At 43.3% G+C, this 13,676-nt stretch overlaps 1 protein-coding gene across 2 annotated transcripts in view; it reads right to left on the bottom strand.

The window, feature by feature from the left end:
• bcl11ba (BCL11 transcription factor B a) overlaps window positions 1-12,316 on the bottom strand; it is a 46,331-nt gene extending 34,015 nt beyond the window's left edge. The window contains exons 1-2 of one of the 2 annotated variants that reach the window (XM_067479952.1): window positions 9,831-12,316; window positions 980-1,465 (exon numbers count right to left, since the gene is read on the bottom strand). In XM_067479952.1, coding sequence (XP_067336053.1) covers window positions 980-1,465; window positions 9,831-9,885 — 541 coding nt within the window. In that variant the 5' untranslated portion in view covers window positions 9,886-12,316. The remainder of the gene's footprint in view (window positions 1-979; window positions 1,466-9,830) is intronic. The other variant, XM_067479953.1, reaches the window with a different exon arrangement.
• Window positions 12,317-13,676: the final 1,360 nt, after the last annotated feature.

The raw sequence follows: 13,676 nt of genomic DNA on the forward strand, positions 1-13,676 counted from the left end.
ACAAACACCATTCCTTCTAGGTCCTAGTCCCCTAATAGAACAATTTAGGGACTACAGTTTCAGTGTGGGGATTTAGAGATGAGACCTGATGCTGTCTTAAACAGGCCCTTACACACTGATTAATATGTTTTGTCTTTGTATAGAACAATAATGAAACTAGCATAAACTCAGTCAATCCATGGTGTTCTATCCTGCCTCTACCTCTACACACCTTGACAGGCTCGTTTAGGGCTGCGCAATATATCGTTTCAGTATCGTCAGAGGGGAGATATCAAGGCACATGAATGATGCTGTGTCACTCAAAGCTGTTAAAAGCTAATACATCTGTACTGCTGCCAGTTCTTTTCAATTAATCTGGATCACAAAAGGCAATAAAGGCATCTCTCCACAATAAGATCCAATATTTAAAAAAATACTTACATACTGCAGCTTTAACTATGAAAGCTCCACAGTTTTAGGTGGACTATAGAGGAGAGATGCAGGAAGTACTTATTTGGGCCCTGTGACTGTGTAAATCATCTTTAAGGCTAATTGCTACACAAATGTTGCCAGGTTTGATAACACATGCCCACTGACAGTATCCAGCAACCTGGACTTCAGCTGGAGTCGCTGCACTAAGGGAGTAGAGGTGAGAAATACAGTTCTCCGGACTCTCCTATGATGTTGTGGAAACTTGGGTGGCCTAAAGGTGTAAAACCACGTTTAACGCTTTTATCTTAGATATAAAAGATGTCTAAGATTGCAACAATGTGCTTGCCTGATTACATCTGATGAGACACTACAGTCATTTTCAGAGTAATGCAGAAAAAATGGTGCAGATTGGGTTTCTCCAAGCAGGGTTAACCACTCTACAACTGTTTTATGCTAAGCTAGGCTAACCATGCACTGACTCCAGCTCCATGCTTCTTCTCATCCAGCCTTTATGATTATTGGAAAATAGGCTTATTTTCATATTTTCAAGCGTGTCCTTCATGCCTACCTGTTGGTGTGTTCTCCTGCTTCGGGCAAATCCCTTTGGTGGGTGTCCTCTCTCTTCTTCCATCTCTCTGCCTTCTTCCTCCCACCTCCTCTTCCTCCTCTGGTGTCACCTGGACGCCGATCTCCACTGGTTCCACTACCTTTCTCAGCTCTACCCGCTGGTGATGAAGACCCTGCAGAGTGGGACTCCCTCCTCCGCCTCCTCCCCGGTCAGTCATCTTGTCATAGCAGCCATTGGCCAGCAGCGGTGTTTGGCACTGTTTCTTCTTGTGCTCGATGAAGAGAAGGATGTCGCCCAGTGGGAAGGTCATCTGGCACTGGCCGCATGTCAGCAGGTCATGATCGGCGTGGAGGCCAGGTGGCAGGGCATGGGCCAGACTGGGTTCCAGCGGGTGGGGTGGTAGGTCAAGCGGGTGGGAGGGCAGGCCGTGCACGTGGGGGGGTAAGGAGTCGGAGACCAGGCCGCCATCTGGATGCTCAACCTCTGCTGTCCAAAAAGATAAACCGACAAGACATGTCAGATTATTTAACAGTATGTTTTTACAATTAGACTTGACACACGTGTATGTTTCTTGTGCTGAAGAAGTGAATTTTGCCTATTGCAGGAATTCAAACCAGCATCTAAGTGGAAAACCGATGACAATGATAGAGACACTTTACTAACTCGCCAAAGGACTTGGTTTTTCCTAACCAGTCGCCAAACAGAATATAAACTCTGCCAAATATCTTGACCACCAGAAGCTTTAATCTAAAGACTTCCTAACAGAGGGTAGCTGTGTCTGACTTCGAAAACCATTCGCCAATCCTGCCATCAGATGTGGACGTTTCAAGTGAGGGCAGGGTTTGAACTCCTTGTCGAGCTCTTTTTTTTTTCCTCACACAACTACTCCCGGAAATTTTTGTATGCACAACCGAATGCAACGCCACGGACGCTTTCAAGGAGACATTGTCCGAACGTTTACACCCTTATCCCCATTTGCATGATTCACCATGTTCTGCCCTTCTCTGCAGTGTCAGTATTTTCAGGACTGTGGATGGTCAAAACAGGCCTGAACACTTTGGCTTTAGAAAACACTTTGAACAACCCCGTTCATTTGAACTGTGCTAAGACTTTTATTCATTTTATATCTGCATGTCGTTCTGCAGATGTTAAAAGGTTGCTACCAATTCAACCAAACCAAAGAGTTATTGTCCTTCCCTTGCGTCCTAAAGTAAAAAAAAACAACAGAGGTACATCTGGAAAGATAATTTTGTAAAGCAAAAATCACTTTAAGCAAATTCAAGTAACTTGTTGCTGCAAAAGTGTCTATAGTGATACAGTGGTCCATCCAAATGTTGACACTGCTAACAGGTCAAGATCACAACACATTTATTGACGGTATTATTCCTTCTTTAAACCAATGGAGCTTTTTTTGTCATAAAGATATTATTCCATAACTAAGGTAAGGTAAGAAGTATTGCTAGGAAACAGGGTTCAGAGAACAGAAAGTGTTCAGAAAGCTTTTATCAACAGGCTACGAGAGAGGATTGGGTTTAGATCTTTACCTGTGAAGGAGTGACAAGATATAGGAGAAGCTGCATGGGGAAACTAAGGGACCCACAGTCGTACACAGAGAAAAAAGAGAGAAGCCATCTTCATCATCATCACCTCTCTCTCTTTCTAATACAAACTGATGGATTAGCAGCAGGTTGGCCATTTGTTGCAGCCTCTACATTAGAAATGCAAACAGATTTGGGACATCAAATGCAGATGAAGGCTCCAGATGGAGCAGCCCACCTCAGTGCATACCTGATTTACGTAGGTCTGCTTTTAAATACACCACTAATAAACCCTGTAGTTTTTTCGTACTGCACACACATTAGCATTTTACTAACAGGGTTTTTTCTCAATTTTTATATATTTTTCTTTCTCAAACCAGTGGTGAGTCATGAGCCTTTTGGCTTTTGACCTTTAAATGCGTAACCTACAAACTAAGTGGCATGATGCTTAATTATGCTGCAGTTTATACATGCATGTACTTAAAATAATCCATTTTATATTTTTTTGTTACTGCAGCTACAGCTAGACATGCGTGTGTTTGTGTGTGTGTGTGTGTGTGACAGAGAGCAGGTGTACAGTGTGTGTACTCTGTAGTTGTGTTGTTGTTTGTACTGCATGCATCGTATGCCGTATCATGTTTGTATGTGCATGTGTACCTTATGTGTACACATGCACATACTGTAATCATTATGTATGTATATATGTGTATGTATTTGTGTGTTTGTGTGTGTGTGTGTGTGGCCTCCAGGCTTCAGCCATCTGTCCTCTGCTACTGAAATAAACAGCCATGAACAGTAGATTGTGTTTCTCCAGTCAAAAACATTCTAAAGAATAAAGGCGAGCGGAGCTGACCTGGAACTAACACACGGCACAGATACGCTGAGCCCCACAAACATGACTTTCGTGGCGAAATTAACAACGGCATGTGTGTGTCTGTGTAATGACTGGTTAGCTATAACATAATCTGTCTTTTCTGCCCCCACAGAACTATTCATCCATTTCTATACACATGTATGTTTCTTTTGCTGAAAATACCATCCTGTCCACATTAGTCTGAGCCACTTTCAGGACATAGTCAAAGACCGTGAAAGAACAAAATTTGATCGTGGTTCCTTCTCACATATCTAATGCACACCAATGAAGCTGAGAAGGAAGAAGTGTCACTTTGGCCTGATTTACCAAATAAGGCTCAGGTGAGTCATGCAAGTGCACTAATGGGATTTTAGCGAACCAGGGAAGAAGAAGAAGAAAAAAAGAAAGAAAATCTAAGAAATTGGAACATTTAAATATTCATGGTTCAAAAATAGCCTTCTTTACAAACCATCTATACAATATCTGCAGTTTAAAGCAACAGGTAAATTATAGACTTTTGTTCGTGTCATGGCTGAAAAAAAAAAGTGCTGCTTTCAATTCCTGTTGTCAGGGAAAAGTTTGCTCCAAGCAGGCCACTGTCTCCAGGGTTTGGCCTCCTCTGTTTACCGCCTATCACTGTAAATGTGCTGTTAATCCATCTAGACCCTTCACGCTCTCCACACAAGCGTCATGTTATATTCACCGACACTAATGGGATGATACATTAGTGGCAAGCTGTTTTTCAAGCATTTGTTTACCTCACTCTTTTTTTGTGTGTGTGTATTTTAAACCCAGGTTTATACTAAAATTACAACCTAGTGCATTTTTACTAACAGATATCTGGACATTCTGCACATAAGACCAATAATAATTATTATAATAATAATGGGTGTGTCTGTTTGTGTGTGTGTGTGTGTGTGTGTGTGTGTGTGTGTGTGTGATCGGACTCAATGAATTTAACAACATGATAAAAACTAGACTTTACTAAGCTGCTTTTTGCTCTTTCCACTACACACACACACACACACACACTATGTTTAAAATCAAGATTAAATATCTGTGGGTAAGACTGCACACCACTCTCACACACACATGCACACACATTATATTAGACCAGAACTGTCACACATTTGTAGCATACACATACACACACGCATGCACGCACACACACACACACACACACCTGCAGCTTCACCCTTCACAGTCATTCGTTGCTTGCTAAGCTACAGCCACATCTCAACATTGCTCCAAACCTGAAGAAACTGACAGTTACAACATACTGTACCCCCACACACATACACATGCACGCACGCACACACACACTAGGCCACTGAAGTCTGTCTCACCACCTGTGACTCGGAGGTGAAAACTCCTCTGTTGGCAACTTTTATCTTTAGATCCCGAATCTGGTTTCTAATTGGCTACAGAAATCATCCAAATGCTTCAAAATAAGAGCACACACACACAGACGATGATACTGTACACAAGGTGCATCCTACACCATGGTGTGATTGGACGTGTGTAGGTTGAATTGATATGATACCACAGAGAGACGGTTAATGTCAAGACTTTTTCATCATCTTATAAACAGGAAGTGGTTTTTCATCCCAACTCAGTGAGGAAAATCTCAAAATAGGAGGAAGAAACTCTAATAACTAATAAATATTGATTTGTTGAGAATTTGAAGTGATTTTATTTTTATAGTTTCATTTTGAAGAGGTACAGAACTGGGGCCAATACTATACAAACAAACCTCACTCGGAAATTTGTGGTGCACCCTTGTTTACAGTATGTGTACATTGTAGAGCGGTGTTAGTCTTTTTTACACATCCTCTCTTTACTTTGCTCTCATTTCCTGTCCCCTCTTAGCCATCAAAATGACTCAAGCACATTTAACAGCATCAGTTTCACTTCACCTACAATCACATTTATTGTTTTACAAAATGCAACTGAACTTTAAAGGAAATATAATTTACATCTCTAAACCACAAGTGACACAATTATTTGATTAGTAAGGAAAAGGAAAGAAAAAATAAAAATAAAAGTTTCTAGTGCGTTGTATAAATGAACTACACACACCTAAACACACACTTATACTGCTGTTCTAGATGTCAGTCAGGCACTGTCATGAATTTACAGTACACGCTGTAAATTAAAGTGTGACAGAGAGACAGACAGTCAAGTACAGAGTGTGCAGGTGTTGACAGTTAAGAGGTTGTGGAAGAGGAATGTGGTCTTTCGGCGCTGATGTCATCTGATTAACAGACACACACACACACACACACACACACACACACACACCCACACAGTGTATGTTCACACTCTGCTACCTCCTCATTGGCAGATCGAGCACAGCACTGACAGCCTGAGAGCTCCCCCTAGCCGGAAGAGAGAGAGAGAGAGAGTGATGTAGAGACAGAGAGAGAGAGAGAGAGACTTAGAGAATAAGGGGGGGGGGGGGGGGGGGGGGGTTCATCCTGCCTGTTCAGCCTATGGCAGACTGTGTGTGTATAGTGCAAGAGACAGAGAGAGAGAGAGAGAGAGAGAGAGATGTGTGTGTGTGTGTGTGTGTGTGTGTGTGTGTGTGTGTGTGTGTGTGTGTGTGCAGCTTAGTGATCATGAATATGTTTTTTTAGGCATGCTCTTTGGGAACTGGTAACCCTTGTAATGTGGAATGGTGGACACACTCGCACTCACACACACACACATACATACTCACACAAACACACACACGCTCTTATGGAAACATTCATTTTATGTTACATTCAAACACAATTTTTTTCCAAAAATACTAATAACGTAACGTGCCGTGTAAACGCCCGTCCGCCTTATTTACAAAACTAATAAACCTTTTCACAGGGAGCAGAATTTTGATTTGCTACCTTCAGTTTCAGTGAAAACACAATTAGTTAATTAGTACAAATCGAGCCTTTAAGTTTTACCAGTCCAGACTCTATTTGTGAAAAGGAAACTGGTTAAAAAATGGAATAGTTTAACTATTAGGAATGTTACTGTACACTCATTCCAATCAGCTGTGACACTTCCAAAATAAGACAGTGCATTTTCATTCCTGGGATTTCAAAAACACTTCATCCACAGAAAAGCTTCAGTGCATGGAAAAGAAGGAGTTGCTAGCTTCTCTCTCTCTCTTTCTAACAAAGACTTAGCCCCAGCAGGGTGCACAGCTATTTGACAAGCCAAAGGGAAACATGCATCTCAAGTGGGCGACTGCAATTTACACGCACCCCCCCACCCATCCCTCCCTCGGTGTGTGTGTGTGTGTGTGTGTGCCCGTGTGTGTGCAGATACAATGGGAGCTCTCGTCCTGTTTGCGTCTCTTCACACTAAATCGGGCTCTCGGAGGAAAGCTGGGGTTATTTGCAGTGAATGAGAAGCAGAAGGCATGTCTGCACCTTCGGGTGTAAACTGTCTGGCGCGGCGATGCCAAACACACACACACACACACACAGACACACACACGCGGAATCTACTCTGACAAACAAATAAATATAGATTTTCACTGATTAATCTTTCCCAAATGTATCTCTAAAGGGTGAAATGACACCAAATTCTGGTGTAGATTTCCCAGTCAGCGCGGTTTGTTTTATTTCAGTGTTCAACATAGCAGGAAATGAGTGTGAGTTAGTAGAGAAGCGTACAGTGGTGGATTTGTTGCAGTATCAGACATGTTTTCAGCAGGAGAGAAGACAATAAACATGCAAATTGTTATTCAATATTCATGTGGTGCACTGAATAGTTGATTGAAGGTCAAAACTTTCGTTTCTTATTGACTTTTTTAAAATAATCTGTAGCAATCACACTAAAACAGATGGAAACAAAGGGTAGCAGATGAAATAGAGGACACTTGTTAGGCTTTGGGGCAACACTACAAGACTGAGATTGCACACACTAAAATGAATAAATAAAAATGGCGGCTACTGGTGAGGAAGATGACTCTATTTTTTCAGCACTCATAAGTGAGCCCAAACTCCAATTTAAAAAAAAATCAGCAATTTAACCTCCAATACTTCCTCGTGAATCCATGCAGAATGGGATTTTATTTTGGTGTGCTGCATCATGTTGCACAATCTAAATTATAAATGCTCCCATTAAAACACAGGTCAGATGGATTTTATGACTTGACAGCTTGAAAAGGATTATTTAAAATTTAGAAAAGGGGGGGGGGGGGGGAGGGTTCACGTGTGTGCATTTGCATATAGGCGCATGCTGATGTCCATGCAAGCCTACATACATATTTAAGTGTGTGTGCACATGTGTGTGCTCAAGCATAGTAAATCAGGGAGCATCTCTTACACATACATTATGAAATGTACAGCACTGTGCTGCAGCCTGAACAGCGATAAATTAGACAGAATGACAGACAGACAGACAGGTCAAACCTGATCTGAGGACACAACTACCAAACTGTATTTTGCACTTCTCATACTCAAAATGGGCAAACAGGAAGCTCCTATACGAGTCTCCATCTGCCTGTTCACTTGTGCTCCTACATGTCTTACAGTAACATTCTACCTGTTAGTACGTTTGTGTGTGTTCTCGGCTCCTTGCTGCAAAAGCTGAAGTCACAGCAGTGCATGCAGTGTGCACAACATGACCCATTTCTGAAGGAGTCCACACTGCAGGCCTGTGCACGAGCTGCCACACACACATTGTAACTTGGTTAAGCAATCGTAGCTTTACTTGTCAGAGGGCGATTTGACGTCTATGTCACATGCAGTCTTTTATTGTGTGCATGTGTGTGTGTGTGTGTGTGTGTGTGTTTTAAACTGTGTGGGATGGCAGTGTGTCGCCGTTAAGCCAGGCCACACAGAGTAAAAGAGAAAGCTTATAGACAGCCAGGTAGCATGGCCCAAACCCTGGAAACGGATGCTCAGCGTAGTGCCTTGCTGAGTTCCTCTAAATAATGGTGTTACATTATACACAGTGAAGCCTCACTAATACACTGTAGTGTAAGTGATCTGATTTGGTAGGTGTCACAGGAGACAAGTCTCCTCATACAACCTCAAGCTGGACTAATATTTAGCACCTCTTCATAGCTGCATTTTAAAAATCCTCCATATTTGCAACTATTGAATGGCTTTGTCACTAAATATCCCTGACTGATATTTAGTGCTTTCAGTAGTTAAAAGCTCTTCACGAGGATCTGATGCTGCTGTCTGGGAGAAAAATCGTGTCAACTGCTTAATAGTTGAGCTGCAAATGTGTCAAGTACAAAACGAAAGAGAAATATGGAGTTTAATTAAGAAACAAACGTTAACTCTGTGCGTAATTTAGATTTGATTTTACGAGGTTGTTTTTCTTTGCAAAAAAATATAATGTATATTTTATTTACTATTAATAAATCCATCGCATGTGCTGTTAAACCCTCACACAGATACTTATTGTACTTGTAATGTTCCGTGAGGCAAAGATTTTTCACCGGGACTGTGAGCAGCTAAAAAAAAAAAAAATCAAAATCCAGCATTAATAATATAACCAGAGTATAAGAAGAAGTTTGTGCAGCCATGCAGCAGAAAACACCATGAACCGGACTCCCTGATTAAACTAACTACAGAGAAGCTAGAATGTGTCTATTAAAGATTCAATAAGCTGTAGAAAGAAGAAAATAAATGTGTCCAACCTGAAGCACCCCGTGTCTTCTTTAAAGAGCGGATGGGCAGAAAATCAGTTTGATTTAATTCATGGGTCTTTTATTTTCTGCCGCAGCTCTAAAGAGAATCGAGTTTAACAGTTGTCTGACGCTTTGAAATCAAGTATCGGCCTCAGTATTGATGTGAAAGATGAAGACAATTTGTACAAATTAAATCCTCGAAATCAAAGTGACTTGTATGTGTGTTTTTTCACCCAATAAGAAAATAACAGCTGCTGTAATATGTGTGATATATAATATGTGAATCGTTATCTATTTATGAAAGCGCGTTAGAAAGTAATTTCAACTGGACGAATTACAATTATGTTTTATTATCTGTAGAAAAAAGTGTCATTCTCTACTCGATCAAAGCGTTGGTTATAATTTCATGAAAATAGTGCTTTTAATAAGTGTAAGAATGTAAAAATAAAGGAGCCATATCTGGGTGAACTACTGAGACGGTCTCCGACTTCTCCGTGAGCTGCGTTTTACAGTAAAAGTCAAACACACTCTGTGTGCAACATGTGTAAAATGGGTCCATATAACTCACAGAATGAGCTGAAAGGACAAAAAATGTATAGACCGTAATAACCAGATAAGGAAATTAGGTACTTTATCTAATTTTGTCTATAAACCGGAAAAGAAAAAAAATGGCCTTCGGGACAAACTTCGGCAAAACTTTTGTTGCAAGTCTAAAAATGTTCATTTTACGCACCGACCATCAAATCCTTAGACTGACGTGGAGAGGGAGAGAAAAAAAAGAATGTGATCCTGAGCTGCGATGCTGTGAATTTTTGGAGGTGTACTTACGTGTTATTTCTCTCTGGGACAGGTGCTGCGGGTTCCCCTGCTTGCGTCGGGACATCGCCCTGGCATTTACACTGGCATCGCCCGGAGAGCGGCGCTGGAAGGGTCGGCTCTCCTCCACCTCCTCCTCCTGCTGCCGCCGCTGCCGCCGCCGCTGCTGCTGCTCCTGTATACCGACCGCAAACTGGCCCCAAACTGACCGCTCACTACTGGCCCCAAATGATGTGGCCTTCGAACTGACCTCTCCGCAACCGACCTCCCTCCAGCGGGCAGCGACTCCTGCGCTCTGCGGTGACCGGCCGTGGCGCAGCGCTGGGCGGCCGGGCGCTCGGTCTGAGTTTGGTGCCAAAGTAATAGTGCGCCTCCCTTCTTTGCTTGCGACGCTGGTGATGAGAGGCGGACAGTCCGGCTCTGCCTTCCGCTGCTTTCACACCATCTGTCAGAGGAGCGCGGAGAAGGAGCCGGAGTTGAGGGCAGACGCTGCAAGACGCGGGAGGTCGGCGGTCAGCTCCTGATGGCCACTCACTGCCAGTGTCCACTCTCCGGCCACCCTGGACACCGCGCGTCCCTGTCCGGTAAAAGCAGGTAAAAGGACGCCAATTAAGGTTGGAAAGAGTGTAAAATAGGAATCCAATTTTCTTCTCGCTACTTCTCGGTGTGTCGCCAAGTGGTGGACACTTCTTCTGCTGCACTGGCAGTGCCAGCCAGGCGGGCGGGTGAGACTTTAACTCTTCAAGTCAAAGCCCAGCGCTGGTTTGAGGACAGACTGCCACCGTCTCTTTTCTCTTTGTGCTAGCTGCAGAGTCCCGCATCCCCGGGCTGTGTGCGGCTCTGTGTGGCTCTGTGCGGCTCTCTGGCTTCTACAATGGGAGAAAACTCAAGTTCAAGTGCGGACGTGACGTTCAGTCTGCGGTGAGAAGGGAGAGTGGAGACTGAAGAGCACTGGGGGCGACTAGTGGTGGCTTTCACACAGACTGACTGACACACACACACACACATACACACACACACACACACACGCCACACTCACACCCCTCGCAGACACTCTCGGGCGTGTGGCGCGCGCACGGCAGCAGTGGTCAGAGTCTATCCCGTAGTCCCCGCCGTTGTCCCATCACTATTTGATTAGAGGATTTATTAGTTGTTAAGTGTAACCTGATGAGGTTTCCGCAGCCAGTCCACACCACGCTGGCTGGACACTGCACGAGCTTGTGTTCACATTTAAAATGCACGCGGGCTTGTAGTAAGTCATTATGCGCCGCTTAATGACTTACTACACACTTCTCTCATTTGCGCGAGTAAATTTCCCTGAGTAATATCGTTGCAACAGAACGTGTATTAACATTTGACCTTTTTTTTTGTTCCATGTGCGCCTGCAGACACCTTTGCCACAACGAGGCTCCGGTATTCTCCGCACTTCGCTCATACACATACATTGATTTGAACGGATGCTGTTTTACAATAAAATGCGCAAACATTGTTACTTCAAATATTGATTATGAAAATGATTATTTTAATGGATTTTATTTAGATTTCTATAAGTTGACCACACATGTCTCATTAAATCTTCAAGTCAGAATTGGCTGTGTGTTTTATACGAGTTGGAGTCAGATTAAGGCGTCGTCGTAGTCTCGATATGCGCGCAAACGTACAGATCACACACACATTTCACTCATAATCACTCATTCAGATAATTTTCATAAGAACCTGTTTGTAGCTTTCTGAAAACGCATGATTGTATCTTATTCACTCACATTAATAATTAGGCTTTCATTATTAGGTGAGTGAAATGGAAATCAGAGAAGTTAAATCGTGCAGGCCTTGAGTGGGATGTGCTGTGACCTTACGGTGACCTTAGTATATTATATTGGAAAGGCTTAAACTGAACTGTGGTTTCACGTTAGTTGAAATGATGTTTATCAAGAAATGTGCTGTATTTTTTAAAAATGAAATGGCAATCAACACACAACATCAGAGAAAGCTGTCACACACGCGCGCACAAACACACACAGACTTCTATCACATCATTAAATGTAGGTGATACACCTGTGTCCTGGTTGTGCACAGTGTGTGTGCTTATGAAAGTGTGAAGAAAGCGTGTGTTAGTCCGTGGATGCGGGACTGATGATGGATAACTGGTTCGGTGGCAGAAAGTTGCGTCTCTGCGCGCAGGCTGCTGCAGCACCCAGAGCCAGGTACAGTGAGGAGCGTCTGATTTGCATCCTCACGCGTCCCCGCAGGGATGAGGAGGAGACTCTCAAAAACAAAACAAAAAAAGTGGAATTGGTGTCTTGGAAAAGAAGTGTGTGTGTGTGTGTGTGTGTGTTAGAAGGTCTAAGTTGTGGCGGCTGAGTGGTGGCACGTCTGTGATGAAACCACACCTAGCTCAGATTTAGATTAGAGGAACATCAGTGGTTTAAAAAAAAAAAAAAAAAAAAGAGAGAGGTTTGAACCAGCGGCACCAAAAACTCAAGCTGCCAACCCCTTTATCCCCGCAGCGCCGCATCTGAGCTGGATTAGCTGCTATCACATTCCAAAACCCGCTTCTTCTTCTTCTTCATCTGCATGTCTGAGTTTCAACTTCGTGGCTCCGAGAAGTGGTGGTGTGGGGAGAAAAGGCGGTCGATGTAGGCCTCAGGGTTCTTTTTATCCCTCCATACCTCGCATCTAGACAAGCCTGTAGTTTGTTCCTGGGCCAGGTGTTGTCAGAGCGGTGGATCATCCAGCGGGAATGCCGTTCCCTCATCCCTCATCCCTCATCCACCACCACCCGGCTTTGTGCTAGGACTTCTCCTTACTTTTTGTTTTTATTATTATTCCTGCATCGCCTCGAGTGATCGCCTCTCTCCTCTCTTCCTCGGTCTTCCCCCCCCCCCATCTCTCTCTCTCTCTTTCTTTCTGTTTACCTTCACCGCGTCTCGCCTGCTCAGGCTGTCTCCCAATAAGCCAAAAAAGCCTCTCCTTATTTCACCACTGTACTGTAGGAGGACATAAATAGATTTGCCATGCTCATTTACAAGAAAAAAGAAGAGGATGGCAGGTTCGTCCAAATGTCTTTGTCGCGCACATAACAGAACACCCACTTTCATTTGGGAGGGATACATGCCGCACTTTGTCACAATAACAGCCGACAGAGAGCATTATGTTGAAATGTAAATCATTGTCATTTTTAAGGCGCAACTCAGTGCCAGTTTTTTATGAAGATATGGGATTAAAGCTGCTTTGAGCAGCTCGGCGGATGGACTCATATTGTCACTCATATTCAACACACATACACACACACACACACACACTCACTGCAAGGATGCCTGGATGCCTCTAAACTCTATCTCCAGGTCCACACTGTTAGAGGCCTGCTCATGTTTGAACAAGTTGTAAATCTTCTCGCAGTTTCTTCTTAAGGTGGAACGTTGCTTCTCTCGCACATACACATTTATTTATTTATGTTTTTAGCAATTTATTTATTGGGCCACTTTTGCTGTGAAATCCTCGCTGCTGTGCAATCAGTGTGAAGAAGTGACACTCCAGGCCATCCTCACTACCCGGATGTGCTCCTTGTCCTTGCAACCTGATTGGCTCATTAGTCAGATGGGCGACAGGTGCATCATTCCCTCTTTCTTATTGGGCATTTTTTGAAGGCGATTTCTCACTTAAAAGCCATCAGTGTGAGTTATGGTGGCTGGCTCCCGGCATCCTGGTTGTGCCCTTCCTTCATTTGCATATATATATATATATATATATACGCGGCTGTTTGTTTTATGTTAATGCTAAATAAGCCCCTCTTTTCCTGCTCCCCCCCACCTGCTATTGCCCATCGCCTCGGCAGGGTGGTTAAGTTTTAATTAGAGG

Source organism: Channa argus, chromosome 16 (genome assembly GCF_033026475.1).
Source record: "Channa argus isolate prfri chromosome 16, Channa argus male v1.0, whole genome shotgun sequence".
Classification (NCBI taxonomy): domain Eukaryota; kingdom Metazoa; phylum Chordata; class Actinopteri; order Anabantiformes; family Channidae; genus Channa; species Channa argus.